Source organism: Natrix helvetica (assembly GCF_964273705.1).
Source record: "Natrix helvetica genome assembly, chromosome: 2".
Classification (NCBI taxonomy): Eukaryota; Metazoa; Chordata; class Lepidosauria; order Squamata; family Natricidae; genus Natrix; species Natrix helvetica.
The window spans coordinates 32,036,185-32,057,430 of record NC_138552.1 but is presented as its reverse complement, the minus strand read 5'-3'; the positions used below and the strand labels follow the sequence as shown (position 1 = coordinate 32,057,430).

The 21,246-nt window shown below is 44.4% G+C and overlaps 2 protein-coding genes across 6 annotated transcripts in view; one reads left to right on the top strand and one right to left on the bottom strand.

Annotated features, from left to right (window-relative positions):
• Positions 1 to 8,868, top strand: part of SGTB (small glutamine rich tetratricopeptide repeat co-chaperone beta) — a 34,991-nt gene extending 26,123 nt beyond the window's left edge. Inside the window, exons 10-11 of one of the 2 annotated variants that reach the window (XM_081945794.1) lie at positions 1,153 to 1,236; positions 7,587 to 8,868. In XM_081945794.1, the coding sequence (XP_081801920.1) occupies positions 1,153 to 1,236; positions 7,587 to 7,608 (106 nt within the window). In that variant the 3' untranslated portion in view covers positions 7,609 to 8,868. Of the gene's footprint in view, positions 1 to 1,152; positions 1,237 to 6,691 lie in introns of both variants that reach the window. The other variant, XM_081945793.1, reaches the window with a different exon arrangement.
• Positions 8,869 to 17,075: 8,207 nt separating this feature from the next.
• TRAPPC13 (trafficking protein particle complex subunit 13) overlaps positions 17,076 to 21,246 on the bottom strand; it is a 29,767-nt gene continuing 25,596 nt past the window's right edge. For 2 of the 4 annotated variants that reach the window (XM_081941800.1, XM_081941802.1), the window contains 4 exons: positions 20,605 to 20,803; positions 19,474 to 19,574; positions 17,471 to 17,618; positions 17,076 to 17,384 (listed from right to left, as the gene is read on the bottom strand). In XM_081941800.1, the coding sequence (XP_081797926.1) occupies positions 17,292 to 17,384; positions 17,471 to 17,618; positions 19,474 to 19,574; positions 20,605 to 20,803 (541 nt within the window). In that variant the 3' untranslated portion in view covers positions 17,076 to 17,291. Of the gene's footprint in view, positions 17,385 to 17,470; positions 17,622 to 19,473; positions 19,575 to 20,604; positions 20,804 to 21,246 lie in introns of all 4 variants that reach the window. The other 2 variants (XM_081941799.1, XM_081941801.1) reach the window with 1 other exon arrangement.

Below are 21,246 nucleotides of genomic sequence, written 5' to 3'. Positions count from 1 at the left end.
GCATCAGCTATGTCAGTGAATTTTGCCTTTAATTATGTGTGCCGAACTTGCAAATTCAAGTGATTCTTTTAATCTCCAAAATGCCTGATAAACAAGTCCCAGTAGCCTGAAGTTCTTCTCATCTATCATTCCCTAACAGCATGTCAGTCCATCTAAACCAGTGTTTCTCAAACTTGGCGACTTTAAGTCCTGTGGACTTCAACTCCCAGAATTCCCCAGCCAGCTATGCTGGCTGGGGGATTCTGGGAGTTGAAGTCCACAGGACTTAAAGTCGCCAAGTTTGAGAAACACTGATCTAAACAGAGCTGTGAGGTGCACAGACATAATAAGGGAACAGATAGAACTATTTCACCACCTTAACCAGTGAAGTAAATGTTTAACACTGTAAGCCACCCAGAGGTAAGATGGGTAGCCGATACATTTGACAGATAGTTAGTTAGTTGTTAGACAGACAGACATAGAGATACGATAGGCAAGTAGGCAGACAGGCAGACAGATAGTATAGAACCAAACCTAACGTCGTCACTATGTCATCACTGGACGCATCACAAACTTTTTCTCATTTGCTAAACCAGACGTGGCCATAGCCATGGCCAGCGCGTGATGCATCCAGCCCGTGGGTCACGGGTTTGACACTCCTGATCTAGAATCTGTGAAATCTACATTTGATTCCCCTGAGCTGCTCCTTAAACCATGAGCACCCTTGGATCAGCAACCAGAGGGAGGTGTATGGTGGTGGTGGTGGGAAATCTTGCACAACAGCCTTGTTCACTTTCTATTCCAGAGATTATTAACTAAGTAAAGAGCCAAACTAATCACCAGATGGTTACGGAAATATTTAAAAGCCTCTTGAAAACCACTTCTATCCATAAGACATCTGAGGTGGATCATCATAACTGGTCCCTCCCCCCTCCGGTTTCTGCAGAGATCACAAGTGATAGCAACTTTCATGGTAACTTGTGCTTTTAAAAAAAACTCACATTGTTCTTATTTGGATTTATGTGAGTGGAAATCGTTTGCATTAATATATCTCATTCTCAGTGTAAATAGGCTTTACATTTACTTGTAGACTCTCAAAGAAAAGGACAGTTAATAACAATGGATTTGAAAATCTGTATTTCTCTCTATCAGTGTCATATCTGTTCCCTTTAGAATGTCAGGAATGATGACAAATGCTATTGGCGGTCCTGCTGCAGGTGTTGGCGGTCTCAATGATCTCTCAAGCCTAATTCACGCGTGAGTATATATGGTTTACAGGGGCGGGTTGCTACTGGCATTACTGCCAGATCGGTGTGCAAAAAATGTACATTGACATATGACACAGAAATAAAGATTAATCTTTGTTGTTTTTATCATTTTTATATTGCTTAACACAGCAGTCCCCTTTAAATGACAGTCACTTAACCATTTGAAGTTATGATAGAGCCCCTCCCCAAGAAGGTAATTATGGCCTGGTTCCGACAGCTGCGCCCCCCCCCCCCCCCCCCACATGAGACATTACATTTCAGATGCATTCCAAATGGCCCACATTTACAGCCATTTTGACCATCCCAAAGTCACGGGACTGTAATTGATGATGTTTTTGACAAAACAGCATTTAGTTCAACTTTTCAGCAAAACACCCTATAGCAAACAACAGGTTTCTTAATTACCGTGGATTCACTTAATTACCTTGACTATAATAATGGCAGCTGCTAAAAAGATAAAATAAAGTTGGTCATGTGCTGACCTGCTTTACAGCCATCACAATTTATGACCATAATGGGCAGGCTTCATTAGTGTCATAAGTCAAGAGGCTACGACGCCATTGATTATCATTGCCGGTCCCTGATTGATTGTGACGCGAACAGCCAGCTGGCGGGAGAATGCAGCCATTCTATTGTTCAGCGTCTTGACAGCTCTAGTATAAAAAGGGCTGTCAGCTGTCAAATGCTGCTGTTTGCCAGGTCGAGGTTTGCCTTACATTTTGCCGTGTTATACTGTTAATAAAGATTGTGTTAGCTTCAACCTGCCTTGCCTCAGTTCCTGTCTGCCTCGTTCTCCCTACAGAACACTGGCGATGAGGATGGGATTAGGACTGAGGTAATGGAAAAGTGAAGTCAATAATAAGAGCTGCCTCAAGTCACAGGCGACAAGAAGTCGCTCAAACGCTAATTCCTCAAATTCCGTCCTTCTAAGGATGGCTAATCTACCGGCATTCACGGCATTCAGCCCGGCCACTGAAACATGGGATGCCTATCTCGAGCGGTTCGAGTGCTTCCTGGAGGCAAATGACTTCACCGGTTTGTCCAGTGGCCGTAAAAGAGGATATTTTTTCAGCGCATATAGCCACGAGATGTTTGGAACAGCCAGGGCTTTAGCAGCCCCTCAATCCATCCACTCGATGCCTTGGGAGACTCTTTTGGAGAAACTTAAAAATCATTACTCTCCAACTCCCTCGCGCATAGCCAGACGTTATGCGTTTAGGCAGAGGACCCAGAGAGAAGGGGAATCTATGAATGATTACATGGCTTCCCTCAGAACAGTAGCCCTGCACTGTGACTTTCCTGTGCTGGATGATGCCCTGTTAGAGCAGCTGGTATGTGGTATGAAAGACCTCAGACTTCAGCGACGCTTGCTGGCAGAAAAAGAGCTGAGCCTTCAGGCAGCTGTGGATGAAGCCACGGCATATGAAATGTTGGACAAATCCACCGCAGAAATTCAGAGATTTCTGCCACCGGCCACCCATGCCAGCAGGGGCCATGCTGTCCACCACGAAGAAGATGACGACGAAGACTTTTTGAACGAGGAAGAAGAGATTAGCCACCTCAAACTGGCCACCAGGAAAAAATGGACTCAGGCTGATTTTTTACCTCAGGCGGGTTGCCTGAGTTGTGGTGGGAACCATGCAAGGTCAGTCTGCAGGTTCAAAGCCGCAATATGCGGTAGGTGTGACAGGAAAGGACATTTAGCCAAGGTCTGCAGAGCGGCCATGCCAATCGCTGACCCATCTTCGGAGCGCGCCTTGTCTAAACAATTCGTAAAAAGACTTCCCAAACACCGCAAAGACTGCTTTGCCATCGCAGGTGACCAGCAGCACCCTGATTGGGCTATCAGCCATGAGTCCCTGACTAAGCCTACCCATAAGATATACCTGACTGTGCGCCTAGAGGGAGAACCCTGCAAGATGGAAGTGGACACTGGCTCTTCCAAATCCCTGGTCTCTTAGGCTACTATCAAACGGATAGTGCCCAGCCTGACCAAAGCTCAATTCAGGCAGTGCCCATTTCGCCTCAGAGACTATCAAAGACAACCAATACCCATTGTGGGTTGCGGCACATTCACCATAGCCAACAATAACTTCCAGGGGCCTCTTCCCCTCATCATTGGAGATGATCATCTGCCCAGCCTCCTGGGGCTTGACTGGTTCTCCACATTGGGGCTCAACATCTCCGGCATCCACTCCGTTGTTCCAGATTCCTTTGCTGTGCTGGCCAGCGAGTTCGCGGACGTATTTGACAACAAGCTTGGTAAATATAATGGGACCCCCATTTCTTTTAACTTGGACCCCCAGGTGGCGCCAATACATCTAAAACCCAGGAGAGTGCATTTTGCTCTTTGGCCCAAAGTACATTTAGAGCTAGATAAATTAATAGCACAAAGAGTGCTCGAAGCAGTAGACCACCCCCCCTGGGAGACCCCCGTAGTAATACCTTTAAGCAGGATGGTAGTATTAGAATTTGCGGGGATTTTAAATGCACCATTAATAAAAGGTTGCAAGCCAACCCTTACCCAGTGCCAGTGGTTCAACATCTGCTCCATTCCTTGGACCAGGGAAACATTTTTGCCAAGTTAGACTTGGCACAAATGTACCAGCAGCTCCTGGTGGATGAAGCCACTGCCATGGCTCAAACCATCGTAACGCCCCGGGGAGTTTTCAAATGTAAACGCTTGCAATTTGGGGTCAGTGTAGCTCCAGATATTTTCCAGAGCCTAATGGAGCGGATGCTCCAGGGGCAGCCAGGGGTGGTACCCTATTTCGACAACGTGCTTATATCCGCTTTGGAGCAAGCTGAGCTCGTCAAAAAATTAAGAGCAGTCCTGACCCGTTTCCGCCTAGCGGGGCTGAAACTCAAACAAGAAAAGTGTAGGATAGGGGTCCCCAGTGTAGAATTTTTGGGGTATCTAGTTGATTCCAAAGGCATCCACCCTACTCCGTTCAAGGTAGAGGCAATTAAGAAAGCCCCCACACCCTCCTCTTAGGCTGAACTGCAAGCCTTTCTGGGGCTGCTTAATTTTTACTCCATTTTTTTACCCCATAAGGTGTCTTTGGCAGAGCCTCTTCATAGGCTCCTGGACTCCAAAACACCCTGGCATTGGGGGTCTAAGGAAGCCTAAGCCTTTAGGGCAGTAAGGGTGTCCTTACATCCAAATTTTTATTAGTGCAATACAGTGATCGCCTCCCATTAACTTTGGCGTGCAATGGATCGCCTTATGGCATTGGGGCCATTCTGAGTCACATCATACTTAATGGCTCAGAAACCCCAATTGCTTATTATTCGCGCATGCTCTCAGCAGCTGAAAGAAATTACAGTCAGCTGGATAAGGTGGCCCTAGCTGCTGTAGCAGGGCTAAAGCGGTTTCACGATTACGTTTATGGTTGGTTTTTTCACTTACTGACTGACCATAAACCCCTCTTGGGTCTTCTGGCGAGGGCTCGCCAGACTCCTCAGATTTTGTCTCCAAGAATGTCCAGATGGACAGTCTTTCTAGCGGTGTATAATTATCAGCTACATTATAGGCCAGGAAAAAACTTGGGGCACACTGATGCCCTCAGTCGCTGCCCTCTGCCAGCGCCTGTTTTGGACCCTGCTCCTACAGTTTCGGTCCTCTTAATTGAAGAGTTGGCCATGCCAGTATCCGACCGGTATATTGCCAGGCTCTCTGCCATAGATCCCATATTGGCTCAAGTTTTGGACTGGGTGCGCAGGGGGTGGCCACAAGGGCCAGTAGATCCTGAGTTTCATCCCTATTATATACGGCATCATGAGCTGTCCGTCCTTAACGGGTGCCTGTTGTGGGGCAATAGGGTGGTAGCTCCCCCAAAGCTTAGGTCGCCAATTTTAAGTTGCCCTCACACTGCTCACCAGGGCATTGTGCGCATGAAGGCTTTGGCCCGAAGCTACATGTGGTGGCCCAAGATTGACCAGGAAATAGAAAACTGGGTAGCCACCTGCCAGCAGTGCCAGCAATCTAGACCGCCTCCCCCTTCTGTGCCCATCAGGGAGTGGGACATGCCCCGGGCTCCATGGGAATGAGTCCATATGGATTTCGCTGGCCCGTTCTTAGGGAAGAACTTCTTGGTCCTCGTAGATGCCTACTTGAAGTGGGTGGAGACAGTAATTAGGGTGCTGGGGAGGCTATTCGCGACCCATGGGTTGCCTGATGTGGTGGTTAACTGACAATGGGCCCCAGTTCACGTCGGCACCTTTCCAGATGTTTTTAGGCCAGCATGGCATACAACACGCCCCGATGGCCCCGTTCCACCCAGCTGGAAATGGCCTGGCAGAACGAACTGTCCGGTCAGCTAAGGAGGCATTGAGCCCCCTGGGGCCAGGGAATTGGGACAAACTGCCCCAATATCTCCTGGCACAGCATACAACCCCATGCCCAATCACCAAGCAAAGTCCTGCAGAACGACTTATGGGTTGTTGGCTCTGGACAACCCTGGACCAGCTACACCCCGGTTATGCAGAAGAGAAAAGCCCCCACGCAGGAAACTCCACATGGGCCTTTAATGTGGGAGACCCAGTCTAAGCCCAAAACTATGGGGCCAAACCAAGGTGGCTTCCCGGACAAATCACACAACTAACTGGACCCTACTCTTATAAGGTCCAGCTCAGTGACGGGCGAATGTGGTGCCAACACATCAACCAGCTCAGACGGCAAGCCACCAGCGCAGCAGACCAACACCCGGTGTAAGCCCAATCCTGCCCCGGGGAACTAATACCGACAGAGGCTGCTCCAGCGCAGACAGAGCCACACGCGACACCCCCTGTTCTTGTCACCAGGCTTACCTGAGAATCCGGTCAGTCCCATGGCGGTCAAGTTTCCCGCCACTCAGCTGCGCAGTCTCCTGATGTTCCACAGGACTCTTCACCAGCGGCTCCTTCTTTGGCCACCGCCCCTGAATTAAGGCGATTTGGACGGAGCCAATGCCGGCCGGCGTATTTGGCTGACTACGCCTGTGCTAACTGGGAGGAGAGGGGTGTTTAAGTCCTTGAGGCTATGACGCCATTGACTATCATTGCCGGCCCCTGATTGTTGAGACGCGAGCAGCCAGCTGGTGGGAGAATGCAGCCATTCTATTGGTTCAGCGTCTTGACAGCTCTAGTATAAAAACGGCTGTCAGCTGTCAAATGCTGCTGTTTGCCGGGTTGAGGTTTGCCTTACATTTTGCCGTGTTATACTGTTAATAAAGGTTGTGTTAGCTTCAACCTGCCTTGCCTCTGTTCCTGTCTGTCTCGTTCTCCCTACAGAATACACCCTTAGGTTAACATTGTTAGAGAAAATTTTCAAATGCTTATGTATTTTTCTCTTAGGGTAAACAGTAACTTCTTTTTGAATAATATTATTTCATTCATCTTTGAGTAGTACACGATAGTAACTGTCTTTATTTGATCTTTGTTTTAAAAAATACATATTTTTACAGAGGACAGCAATTTGCCCAGCAGATCCAGCAGCAAAATCCAGAGCTCATAGAGCAACTGCGAAACCATATTCGAAGCAGATCCTTCAGTGGTAGCACTGAAGAGCATTCTTGATTCAAGAAACATCAGTTAAAATATTGTTCCACTAATTCCAAAAGGCATATTGTAGCTTGTAGCAAATATCACCATTGTAATTCTTCTCAGACATGAGATAGAAAATTCTTTGTGTGTATTCCTTATTGTCTGTTGGAAACAGATCATTGCACACAGATTTGAACATATCATGTATGTTTAGTAATGCCTTTGTACATGGATTATAATTAGAACTGTTGACTTATTACAATCTCTGTGTCTGGGGAGCATCTTTATATTAATAAGCAACAGCATGTGGATTTTTCATTCTCTTTTGAGAGAATGGATTTTGCAGCATACTGTGCACTGAAAAACAGCTGGTGCATGTCAGAGGAATAGAAGATGGGCTATCACTCCTGTATAAAGATTATGTATAAATTATATTCGATAAGGTTGTTTATGCCCTCCAATACAAGGCTGTGGGGTACATATACAATTATGCATGTCTAATTGGCAATAAACATAAAAGGGTTCACTTCTGACAAAGTATGGTTGATTATTGGAATTGTTGAAAGAAAAGACAGCCTGACTGTTTGAATTGCTTTAGGATCAGATAATATGGCAGGAGAAAGAAAAGCTATGAGTGAACAGATGGATAGGTGTGGTTATAGAAAGTGGACCAGAGATATTAAGCTGCATTTATAATGTACGAGAGCAGCCAAATCAGTTTTTTAGAGTGGTTGCTATTGATTAACTGCTAAGTTTGAAAAGATGTAGCGAAATGCTTGCTCTTCCGTATTAACATCCAAATCTTCTATACTACAGGGATGGGAGAAGAGGATTGTGAATTCCATCTTTAGGAGATATAATTAAGCAGTGGAGTCTCCACATAACTTGTGTTCAATGGTTAGCAGAAGGATGAAGTTAGAATGGATGTCCAGAAGTGGTACATAAAGGAATGTTAAAGAGAAAGCTCCAGAAAATATAGAATGGGGAGAATCTGCATATGGAAACTCTAAAGATGTTTCTTATGAAATGATACCATGTTCTATATTAATATAATTTTATACGCATGGTATCAACTGTATTTGTCATCTATCTGCTTGCATAGTCCTGGAAGGTTGACTGTATATTACAAATCCATTTTAAGAATTTGAGATGGCATACTTAGATACATTGTTTAAAACATTGACTACTATATAAAAAACTGTGTTCATCACAGTTTTATTCTTCTATTATGAATCTGATTTCACCACCACCACCCCAGGTTTTATTTTTCCTTGTTTCTTTTCTCCCTCTTCCCATTTTTTACAAAAAATGAGGAACAGAATTACTTAAATCATTTCTACAGGAATAGAGCAGTTCATTCAGGAGAAAGCTTTCAGTGTCACAGCATAATGTTATATTTAGAAAACTTTTCAGAGGAGGATATTGTGGAATATTAAGTGGGTGGAAGAACATTGACAACCTTCTGCTCCAAACAACAGTTTGTTAAACATTTATTCTGAATATATGTGGAACCATTGAACTACCCTGATTTTCAACAAATGTCCCTCCCACCTGTGTTTAACAAATTCTGTTGGCACTAGAACAGATTAAACTAACTGCATTAAGTCTATACTCTAAAAGTGGGAGGAACTGCTAACATAATAATTTAGAATAAGTTTGTAGTCCAGGTGTTAATAATTAACTCTAAAAACTGTTCTAAATTATACTGTGTGTAAGGTTCTGAAGTCATTTGGTAAATTTACTCCAATGCTAACTTAAAAATTGCTACTATAGTGTTTACTGTTGCTAGTTTTAATTATAAAATTAAAATTCCATGTTTTTCTTAGCTACCCTCCTACTTCTATAAGCATGTGTTAAAATGTCCTGTATATCCCAATTCATTGTATTTCAAATTTAAAAAATTAGGTGCGTAATACAGCACTAGCACTTTCATATTCACAGTGGAGTATTTGCCAAATGAATGCATATTTCAGAAAGTAACATTTAAATAATTATTCACATTCCACTCTAGTTACTTATCTCAATTTTTCAAGGACGAATAATGGATCAGTCCTCTGTTATTTGGAATAAGTTTAATAAAACAAATATGCTGTTTTCATACAGTATTGTCTGTGGTGTTTTCTTTTCATTCTTTATTTCAGGAAAAAGTCAATTCTTGTGTCTCAAGCTATTTTAAACCAGGGATATTTGTAGAGGTAACTGTATTTCTAAAGTTTGTACACTTATAGTTACATATTCTATTTGGAAATTTAGCCATTGTTATGAAGTGACAGACTTACTAAGTTTAATATAACTTGTTTCCTAAATAAAGATTGCCATTCTAAGCAAAAAAAAAATCCTATTTCATGTTAAACTTTCATAAATGCCAACAAATGTGGCAAATACCAAATATCAGTATTAGTAATCTGATATAATTCAATTTTCTTGTTATTCCCAGCTCTTTATGCCTTTATTTGGTCTAAAAATCTGAATATTTAATTATCAACCCACTCTTTTTAGTGAATCTGTAAATGTAGTCAAGGAGATGTGTTAAGGTAATGATTTAATAGCTGAACAGTTGCTGTAATACTAAAATGATGCAATGAGAATGAGTCAGCAGGGCTATTCAACTGTTATCATTTTAAGAGGGTTTTATAAGAGAGGTCCTGTGAGGATTTTATTTTATTTTATTATTATTATTTAGATTTATATGCCGCTCTTCTCCCAAAGGACTCAGGGCGGCGTACAACATTAAAAAACACATATCACAAAAGTTAAAAGGAAATTAGATAAATATCCCAAAAAACAAACCCAATTAATATGACAATAACATTTTAAAAATTAGATAAAATTAACAGGCCAGGCCGGCTTGCTGGAAAAGCCAACTTTTTGGGGCGCGTCGGAAGGACCGGAGGTCAGGGATTATGCGAAGCTCCGGGGGCAGCTCATTCCAGAGGGAAGGCGCTCCCACAGAGAAGACTCTCCCCCTGGGGGTCACCAGTCGACACTGTCTGGCTGACGGCACCCTGAGGAGGCCAACTCTGTGGGATTGTACTGGATGGTGGGAGGCTACTGGTGGCAGTAGGTGGTCTCGCAGGTACCCTAGGCCTAAGCCATGGAGCGCTTTAAAGGTCATAATTAATACCTTGAATTGCACCTGGAAAACAACTGGCAACCAGTGCAGGCCGCCTAAAAGGGGTGTAACATGGGAGTACCTAGGTACCCCCATGATAACCCGCGCGGCCGCATTCTGGACCAGCTGAAGCCTTCGGGTGCTCTTCAAGGGCAGCCCCATGTAGAGAGCGTTGCAGTAGTCCAGATGAGAAAGGACGAGGGCATGAGTGACTGTGCACAGAGCATCCCGATCCAGGAAGGGGCACAACTGACGTACCAGGCGAACCTGGTAAAAGGCCCCCCTGGTCACGGCCATCAGGTGTTCTTCTAAACTAAGCCGCGTATCCAGGAAGACTCCCAGATTGCGGGCCCTCTCTGAGGGGGCTAAAATTTCTCCCCGTATCATCAAAGATGGGACAAGATGCACAAATCGGGATGACGGAAACCACAGCCACTCAGTCTTGGAGGGATTGAGCTTGAGCCTGTTCCTCCCCATCCAGATCCGTCGAGGGCATCGTTTGGGTGGTTTGGGGTAGAGATGAAAAGTTGGGTATCATCAGCATATTGATGATACCGTACCCTAAAACCATGGATGATCTCGCCCAGCAGTTTCATATATATGTTGAACAGGAGGGGTGAAAGAACCGACCCCTGGGGCACCCCACAAGTGACGTGCCTGGGGATCGATCCCTGCCCTCCAGTCAACACGAACTGCGACTGATCCGATAGGTAGGAGGAGAACCACCATAAAATGATGTCCCCCACTCCCAACCCCCCGAGTCGTCGCAGTAGGATACCATGGTCGATGGTATCGAAAGCCGCTGAGAGGTCTAATAGGACCAGGACAGAGGAGCAGCCCCTGTCCCGGGCCCGCCAGAGATCATCGACCAACGCGACCAATGCCGTCTCCGTGCTGTACCCAGGCCTGAAACCCGACTGAAACGGATCCAGGTAGACAGCTTCATCCAGGTACTGGGGAAGCTGGCGTGCTACCACACTCTTGACAACCTTTGCTACAAAGCGAAGGTTGGAGACCGGACGATAGTTGGCTAAAGAAGCTGGGTGCAGGGAAGGATATCTCTCTTTGTGCTTTCGTGCTGTATTTGATGATTATTTGCCTGACTTTGTCTAGTACATGAATGTATATATTCCTTGTAGATAGATAAACCACTATTTGAAAGACAAACCTCTGTTTACTGTACTTTGCTCCTGGGTTGTCTCAAAATTGTCACACTGTGCGCACTCTGACATGTTATGGACTCAGTCCAGAAAGAAGGCCATAGTGACTAGAGAAACCAGAGAAGAGAAACCCAGTGAGAGTTTGCTCCAGAGCCAGAGGCTGTGCATCGTGTTTGTTAGTGGTTAGTGCTTGTAACGGAAACAGGCAACATGGCTCCTATCAGTGTAATGGGATAAGGTTTCGTTGTGTCTTGGCTGAATGAGACAAATTATCTCTCATGGAGTGTAAAGATGGAGATGTACCTGGGAAGGGAGGACTTGTGGATGATAGTTACTTATCCACCAACAGACCTGGATGATGGGGACCGGAGAAGAAATGAAGGCATTAGCCAGCATAATTCTGGCTTTAGAGAACAGTCAGCTGATACATATGAGGGGTCTCCAGTCTGCAAAAGAGTGCTGGGAGACGTTGTTCAATGTGTATGTTACACTGTAGGCAGTAAAGTGTTGCTGACAAGAAGACTGTATAAAGCACAACTGAAGCCAGGGGAGAGCATGTCCACACATCTGCAGGCTATGAGAAAGACATTCCTAGAATTAGAGGAAAGAGGATGACGTTTACTGAGGCATACAAGGCATGTGGTGCTCAGTTGTTTGGAAGCTTCACGGGAAGTTCTTTTAACTAGCTTAGAGTCCATGCAAGAGAGGGACTTAACCATGATGTAGTTGACTGGCCAATTGCTGGAGGGAGAACAGAAATGCCTGGAGAGGCAACTAGGAAAGGAAGGAGATAATCCCATTAGTATCCCTTTAGTATCCCATTAAGACCTTAGCCCTCCGGCTATTGACTTTTACTACCTGCACCCTTACCCAATTGGGCTTTAATATTCTATCAATTTATTCAAGGTTAGACCTGCTCCGCCTGCGGGAGGCCCCTCTCTCGCAGGTATGGCCCTTGGCTCTTACAAGGGCCTGCCTTGATGACGGGTTTGTGAACCCCGAGAGGTGGAAGAAACGGAAGCTGAGGGGATTTTTAGTCAAATGTTTTACATTGTTTTTAGGGGGTTCCAGGGAGGGTGGGTGGGTGGGTCAGACCAGGAGCGATGTGAGAGCCGGGCCTCCAGGTGTGGTCGCGAGCAGAAGGGGCGGAAGGGAGGAGGAGGGGGAGGACACCATTCCTATACAGGGCTCTTTAATTCCAACGGTCGCAGGGAGGGGCAGATACGAGGACAGCTTAAGAACCTACAGTCGGTTGGGAGACCGTGGTTGCTGGTTACACCCGGTCGCTTGTACCAACCCCCGCGTTCTAGGTGGTCAAGAGTTACAGACCCAAGGCCTGAGGCTGCTGTTATGCAATGCGAGGTCCGTTGTTAACAAGGCCCCCCTCATTCACGATCTAATTTTAGAGGGGGAGCCGGACCTCGCGGGAATAACGGAGACCTGGTTGGGCCACGAGGGAGGTCTTCCCCTTGTCGAAATGTGCCCACCAGGCTACCGAGCATTTCACCAGCCCCGGGCCCAGGGAAGGGGCGGTGGGGTGGCAGCAATTATTCGGGAGGACTTAGAGCCGAGGGAGTCTACTGTGCCACAGACGTCCGGATGTGAATCCCTTGTTGTGAAATGGGGGCCTGGGAGACAGTTGGGCCTGCTGATAGTATACCTGGCTCCTCGCTATACATCAGCGGCCCTGCCCGAACTCCTCGAGCTGATCGCATCGGTGGCGGTTGAGACCCCCAAACTTTTAGTGATGGGGGATTTTAACCTGCCATCGATGGGAGAAGCATCAGAGGGGGTTCGGGAGTTCATGGCTTCCATGACAGCCATGGACCTGACTCAAATGATTCAGGGCCCGACACACGAGGGAGGACACACTCTGGACCTTGTTTTTGTCTCTGGCCAGTGGCTGAGTGATCTGGGAGGAGGGGACTTAACCATCACTCCCCTGTCATGGTCAGATCACTCACTCCTCCGTCTTGACTTCCCTGGTGCTACCTCCCGCTGCGGGGAGGCGGAACCGGAAAGTTCCAGATGGTTCCGCCCCAGGCGCCTGATGGAACCTGATAGGTTCCAGATGGAGCTTGGGCCACCTCCTGTAACCTTGACCCGCCCCCCCGGGTAGAGGACCTGGTAGTTGCGTGGAATAATGCAACTACCGGGGCCTTGAACCGGGTGGCGCCTTTGCGGCCTCTCCGGCGGCAACGATCCACCCTAGCCCCTTGGTTTACCGAGGAGCTAAGGGTGATGAAGTGCCGCAAGAGACGTCTAGAGAGTCGTTGGAGATCCTCTCGCTCCGAATTTGATCGAACACAGGCACAAGCCCATTTAAGGACGTACCTTGTGGCATTGAGAGTGGCCAAACGCCAATATTGTGCCACTCTCATTGCATCCGCGGAGAACCGCCCTGCCGCCCTGTTTCGGGTGTCCTGCTCCCTCTTGTTTCAGAGGCCGCGGGAGGCCCCCCTACAGGGCAGGGCAGAGGAATTTGGTAAATATCTGCAGGATAAAATCGCTCAAATCCGGAGAGATTGGGTTCCTGTCAGTGATCCAATGGAGACGTCCATGGCGAGTCTTGAGGTATCGATCTGGGAGGAGTTTGACTTGGTTGCCATCGAGGATTTGGACAGATTGCGTGGACGACTGCGACCCACCACATGTTTATTGGACCCGTGCCCCTCCTGGCTTGTACTGGCATCCTGGGAGGTTACACGAGACTGGCTCCTGGGCCTAGTGAATGCTTCGCTGAGCGACGGGTCTCTCCCGGCCGCCTTGAAAGAGGCGGTGGTGAGACCCTTGCTCAAGAAGCCTTCCCTGGACCCTTTGGAGCTGGCCAATTATCGTCCTGTCTCCAACCTTCCCTTTTTGGCGAAGGTTGTAGAGAGTGTGGTGGCCTACCAGTTTCCACGACATCTGGAGGAAAATGATTATCTAGACCCGCGCCAGTCCGGCTTCCGCCCCGGTCACAGCACGGAGACGGCCTTGGTCGCGTTGGTGGATGATCTCTGGAGGGCCAGAGACAGAGGTTGTTCCTCTATCCTGGTCCTATTAGACCTCTCGGCGGCTTTTGATACCATCGACCATGGTATCCTGCTGCGCCGGCTGGAGGGGCTGGGGGTCCGGGGCACCGTTTTGCGGTGGTTCGGCTCCTACCTTTCTGACCGGACGCAGCGTGTGTTGGCAGGAGAAGAGAGGTCGACCCTACGCCCCCTTACTTGTGGGGTGCCACAGGGGTCGGTCCTCTCGCCACTCCTCTTCAACACATATATGAAGCCGCTGGGTGAGATCATCCGTGGTTTCGGGGTCGGATACCATCTGTACGCTGATGATACTCAGCTGTACTTTTCCACCCTGAACCACCCCAACGAGGCCATCGAAGTGATGTCCCGGTGTGTGGAAGCCGTACGGATCTGGATGGATGACAACCGACTCAAGCTCAACCCCTCCAAGACGGAGTGGCTGTGGGTACCAGCTCCCTGGTTCAGCCAATCAATTCCATCATTGGCCATTGGGGGCATTCAACTTGCCCCCGTGGAGCGGGCGCGCAATTTGGGCGTCCTCCTGGATGCCCGGCTGTCCATGGATGACCATGTGACAGCCGTGGCAAGGGGGGCGTTCCACCAGGTTCGCCTGGTGCGTCAATTGCGCCCCCTACTGGACCGGGACGCCTTACGCACAGTCACTCATGCGCTGGTGACGTCTCGCTTGGACTACTGTAACGCTCTCTACATGGGGCTTCCCTTGAAATGCACCCGGAGGCTACAGTTGGTCCAGAACGCAGCCGCGCGGGTAATTATGGGGAGTACTAGGTACTCCCATGTGACACCGCTCCTGCGCGAGCTGCACTGGCTTCCTGTGGTCTATCGGGTGTGTTTCAAGGTTTTGATAATAATCTTTAAAGCGCTCCATGGCTCAGGACCTAGTTACTTGCGGGATCGTATTCTGCCCCATACATCCCTGCGACCAATCCGCTCGCACAGAGAGGGCCTCCTCCAGGTGCCGTCCACAAGACAGTGCCGGGGGGCGGCGCCTAGGAGTAGAGCCTTCTCTGTGGCGGGCCCAGCCCTGTGGAATGACCTCCCTCCGGATATTAGGAATACCTCTGACCTCCGCTCCTTTCGTATTAAGCTTAAGACCCACCTATTCCAAGCAGCTGGCCTGGCTCAACTTTGATCTAACCATATCGCTCCTGACGGGCTTTTACTGGGTATTTTAATTATATTTAATTATCTAGGGGTTTTTAAATACTGTATTTTAATTGTTTTATTTATCAGCCGACCTCCTCCTTGTGTATGTCTCGGTATATGTCTCTGTTATATGTTTGTTTTGTCCATATTTATTTCATATGTTTCATTGTACGCCGCCCCGAGTCCTTCGGGAGAGGGTGCGGCTAAGAAATAAATATTTATTATTATTATTATTATAATGCTTAGCACAGGCCAACATCTGCAACATCCCAGGATGCCAGCAGAGCAGCTGAGACTTTACACAGCTACAAAAATCAATCAGTTATTGATGTTTTCTAGTGATTTATTGACAATGTAGGGACAAATGGAGGTTGGAAGGTGTTCCTTGTCTGAGACTTGTATAAATGGATTCGGCTGTGAAATAAATCTTGAGACTGCCAACTTCATTAAGTTTCTTTTAATTAAAAAAAACCAGGAACATGGAGCAGGACTTACCCTGCCTAAAGATACTGGAAACATTCATGGACTTATTTGAATTAAACTAGGTAAGGGTTAGAGAATCTTTGGTCCTTCAGTTGTTTTTGCACCATAGTTTCCAGCATCTTTCATCAATAACTACAGACGTCGTAGTTCCTCAAATATATTTAAGAATCATTTAGATTCTCCCAGTTTCATATACTAAGGATGAACGATGTAAGATGAAAAAAGAATTCAGACAAAATAGCTTGCAAGAAGAATGTCTAATCAGTTTTAAAGGGCAAATAGATTACTATTCATCAAAAAGCCTTCTAATTCATAGGTAGTAGCTTTATTCACACATACCTCTGAGCCATAATATGATGCGTGTCCTTTGAGTTAGAACTATACATGCACCTACCATATTTTTCAGAGTATAAGACGCACCTTTTCCCCTCAAAAAAGAGCGTGAAAATCTGGGTGTGTCTTATGCACGATACAGCATTTTTTGCCTCCTGAAACCCCACCCCCTTTGCAAAAATGGCCGTGCAGAGCCTTTAGGAGGCTTATAGAGTGTTCCTGGGGGCTGGGGAAGGAGAGTGAAAACGGGCTGTTTTTTGCTCGTTTTTGCCCCCCCCCCCAGCCCCCAGAAGCACTCTATAAACCTCCTAAAGACTATGCATCCCTTTTTTGGTGACAGGGGAAGTCTGCAAAGTGCAAAAACTTTTTTTTAAAAAAATTGCCTCTTCAAAATCTTGGTGCGTCTTATACTCTAGTGCATCTTATACTCCGAAAAATACAGTATATTACAATTTGTGGTTACATATGAACTGAGAAATTGTGATTTGTTTAGCAAGCCATAGCTATTCTTTTGTTAGAATCAGGTGTAAACTCTTTGTATGTGCCAGGACATATATACAGTTCCTAAGAAATAACAATGAGAACTATCAATTCCAAGCATCCCTTGACTCCCAGAGACATCTGGTTACTGATTGGAAAAGAAAATGCTATATTATATGGATGTTTAATCTGATTCAGAATTTACTTTGTTCAAATGTACATGTTTGTTTCTTTCTCAAATCAAATTTGTTTTCCAAATCATCTATTTCTCCAACTCTACATTTACATGCATGAAAACGATGTTAAAGCTAGATTTATGCCATATATGTTGTATAATTCTATACAACATGGTTCAAACCATTGATCCTTTAATGTTAAAATATCAGCTATAAATCTGTGTTCCTACATTTATAGAATCTTGTTTTTTTTTCAAATGAAGACTGGGAAAAAGTTTTCTAGTCCAGTCCCCATGTAGAGAATTATTTCCCCAAGAATTACAAATCATACTGCAAATATTAGAAAATGATCTGTACAAAAATGTAACACAATTAAATAGTTGTATAAGTTGCCTAAGTCTTTATTTCCAAATAATTAAAATACACATAATTGGTTGGCTATTAGCAGCTATATTTAAACGTTCCAAAGGAGGCATGTTCATTTATGGGGGGAATTATTAAATAACATTTTTTATCTTGGGTACGGTTAGATGTATTCTGGATTCATTAGATTGTTGTCAGACAGTTGGTCCACAAATCTTAAGAATATTTTTTTTTCATTTTGAAGAAACCACACAGACTTGAGCGATATCATCATACTCGTATGTTCTTTTCAAAAAAGTATCTGTTAATCTTAAGCCAGAGACACTCTAAAATGGAAAGAAAGGATAGACACAGTGGTTAATGTGATTGGAGAGAAAATAAGACTAAAATCGGAACCACTTCAATATCTTACTTGTAGTCCCTGTACTGATGATAGCAGCGTAAGTGTCAAATATAGTGATGAAGTAGGATGCAGTTTGCCCAGCTGTCTTCCTGACACACCACACCAGTGAATTGAATTAGTATTGCACATTTCCAAAACCAGATCCATGGTCCTTTCACTGCTAGATAAAATGTACACATATAATTTAATACAAACACCAGTTTTTAAAAGATCCAGTTTATATCACTATACCAGTTTTCCTTTTTGGCAATTTTAGATGGTACACATCATGATTCATTTATCTTTTCCACACATTTCTGTGTATGATGTTGAATTTCAAAATACAGGGGCAGAGATAGAAAATGTAAATCTAAAGACCACACTATTTGGAGAAGTCTTTTCTGGGAATCACATCACAGTTGGAGAAGTCCCTCTAGATTCTCTCTCTTATGCATAATGGCCTTTTATAAATAATATTGATCTAATAATTCACACCCACCCATCTGTACCTCAGAAATTCAGTGTTTCGGTTAGGTGTTTGTAAATGGCATTAAAGAAAATTGAAGAACGATAGGATGCAGATGAATTAGAGATTCCCCAGCTTGTTTTATATGCTGCCCAGTAGTGCATTTTAGAAAATTTAATTGATTTAAATATGAAGTATTAAAGCAAGGGGCAGAGTGTCTTAGCTCCTACAGCATACTAAATTACAAACATCTCAACCATATCTTAGTTAATGGATTATACAAACCACGTTCTATATATTTATAATGGAAAGCTCAGCAAAAATACCAGTCTTCTTTACAAATATGCTAAATCACACTCTGGTTTGCTTATTTTTGGCTTAATGTGGTATATGCACCTAGCCACTGTGGCTTGTTAAACAATGAACCACAGTAAAGCAGATGACTTGATATAGTTTATTAAATAAGCTACAATCACAACTACAAACTAAAGTTATCACATTAAACTAATTTTGGACCCAGCCAATAATAAAAATTAGAACACAACTTTATCCTTCCTAATTAATATATATGCCTCAAACATTGTTGCTGAAATAAATCAGTTCTGATTCTAAATCTGAATGTTTGAAGGTAGGTTGGCAATCTATTTGTAAAAATATTCCTAAGAGCCAATTGCTTCAACAGTTTTAATCATAATATTAAAATATTACTTTGTGATTGTCATATTAACATTAATATTTTAGTACAGGGGTGTCCAAACTTGGGAACTTTAAGACTTGTGGACTTCAACTCCCAGAATTCCCCAGCCAGCTGGCTGGGGAATTCTGGGAGTTGAAGTCCACAAGTCTTAAAGTTCCCAAGTTTGGACACCCCTGTTTTAGTACAAACAATCCTCGCTTAACAATAGCCCTGGTTTAGCAACCGTTCAAATTTACAACGGCACTGAAAAAGTAACGTTAACCAGTCCTCACACTTACGACTATTGTAGGGTCATGTGATTGAGATTCAGAGGCTTTGCCACCAGCAGGTATTTACAAACTCCACAGCATTCTGTGGTCATGATAACCATTTGTGCATTTTCCTGCTGACTTCCGACTAATTGTCAATGGAAAAGCTGGCAGTAAAATCACATGTCATGGACCTGTGATATCTGATTAACCAGTGAATCAATTAATGACAGACTTGCTGGTCCCGATTGGGATCATTAGGTGAGGACTACCTGTGCATCTAAAAAAACATAACATACCGAAAGCTGTGGTGGCACAGTGGTTAGAATGCAATACTGCAGGCTACTTCTGCTGCCTTCTGGCTGCCTGCAATTTGGCAGTTTGAATCTCACCAGGCTCAAGGTTGACTCAGCCTTCCATCCTTCCGAGGTCAGTAAAATGAGGAGCCAAATTGTTGGGGGCAATATGCTGACTCTATAAACCGCTTAGAGAGGGCTGTAAAGCACTATGAAACAGTATATAAGACTAAGTGCTATTGCTACCTCTACAGTGCTTTTCCTTTGACTGAAAATAAGGATTGCATTCTGAAAGTCCAAATGAGCAAGGAAAATTATTGCATTACCTGCAGTTTGTTATTTTACAAGTGATGTTGAAAGGCTCTTCCAGGCCGACTGTGTCGGGTATTGTCTCCAATGAAAGCCTCACATCACCGTAACCTGGAGCCTAAGGAGTATTAAAAGCTTAGCAAAGCATGATTGATCACCCTTACGAGCCATCAAGTCATTTTTAACTTCTAGCAAAAACACAGAATAATAAAAATGTGCACTTTGCCTAACCTCAATGTACTTTGGATGAAAGTGTAAGGAATTAAATTAACTCTGCAAATGTCATTGAGAGACCATATCTTCCTTTGGCTCGATATAAGCAGGCGGAACTTTCCTGAGATTATTTTTAAAAAATACTTAGAATCATATCATATAAATTCATGAAATGGTGCATTAGTCACCAGTTGCAAGCTATACATTCTTACAAAGGGAGACACCCAATATAATATTTACAAGTTTTATATTTTCTATTTGTTTTAATTGCACCCTCCAGCTGCTATTATTCCTCATGGACTATGTTTGAAAGATAGCATTAAGTTTCAATTCTTTTTAGGAATATTGTACTGCCATTTGCATGAGACCAAAAAAAGTCCCTATTTCAACGATGGTTTCAATGTATTAGGAAATGTAAGATTATCTGATGGTTTTTGGGAAACCTGCAAGCAAGGCAAAAAGGTGACAGCTTTCTCCTACTAGCTGCCTCCTACCATTTGATATTGATTCTATATACAGAGGCTCCGCTGAAACAGCCAAGCTATTACAGACTGATAGTTCTATGCTTCATTAATCTGACTGATCCCTTTTAAAGGCACTTAAGCAAATGGACATCATCCTACAGGGCCATTTTATGATAATGAAAACAATGAAATAATTTAAGAATAAGGGATATGTTCATTCCAACTCTTTAACAATAGATGACAAATGAAAAAAGCATATATCACTTGTCTTTTTGCTACTTCTGAAAATTGTTATTGAAGATAAAGATGCTCAGATATACCTAAAAAGGTGTTTTCTGAAAAAAACCACAGGTAAATATTAAGTGTGAATTATCAGCAGACAGATCCCTCATTCCCCCCCCCCCTTCTATTCACAGCAAAGAAAATGCAGCTTAGTTTTCTTTAAAGAGAATATCATAAAAAAGGACTTGCCATTCTTTGAAGTTGGCTGGTTTGCAACCTTCCCCTTTCACCCAAATTTGTCTTCCATACGATGTCGAGCTTCCCAATAACTGTTACACCTTTAATAACACCAACTTTTTCTGAAAATTCCTGCTTGGGTTTCAGACAATATAAATACTGCCGTGTATCCATTGGCTGTAAGTATGTCCTTGTACCAAACGTTGACACGCTGGAGGGAAAGTAAAAATTCACCTCAGCTTATACTTCAGATTTGGACTTCTAGATAATTCATTTAGGAATCAGTCTACAAATATGGCAAATAAATTAACACAAAGAGAAGGAAAACAGAATCACTCAGTTAAATTGGAAGCCCTGGTGCTTTAGTGGTTAAATGTTTGGGTTGGCATGAGGAAACAAAGGTTCTCCAGCCCAATGGAGATTCACCAAATGATTTTGGGCCAGTTATTCTGAGCCCAACTGTAAAGGAATGTGGAAGTGCCTTGGAAGTAGTGCGGTGAGGCATGGGGAGACGAAATGCTGCCTAGGAAATGATAAGAAAGGGTGGCAAATGAGGCTCAAAAGGAATCTTCCCTTTTCAGACTTGCAAGTCTCTTTTAAGGTAGCCTTACATTGCAGCCTTACAGTAAGGTAGAATTAGTTCATCTGGTCCTT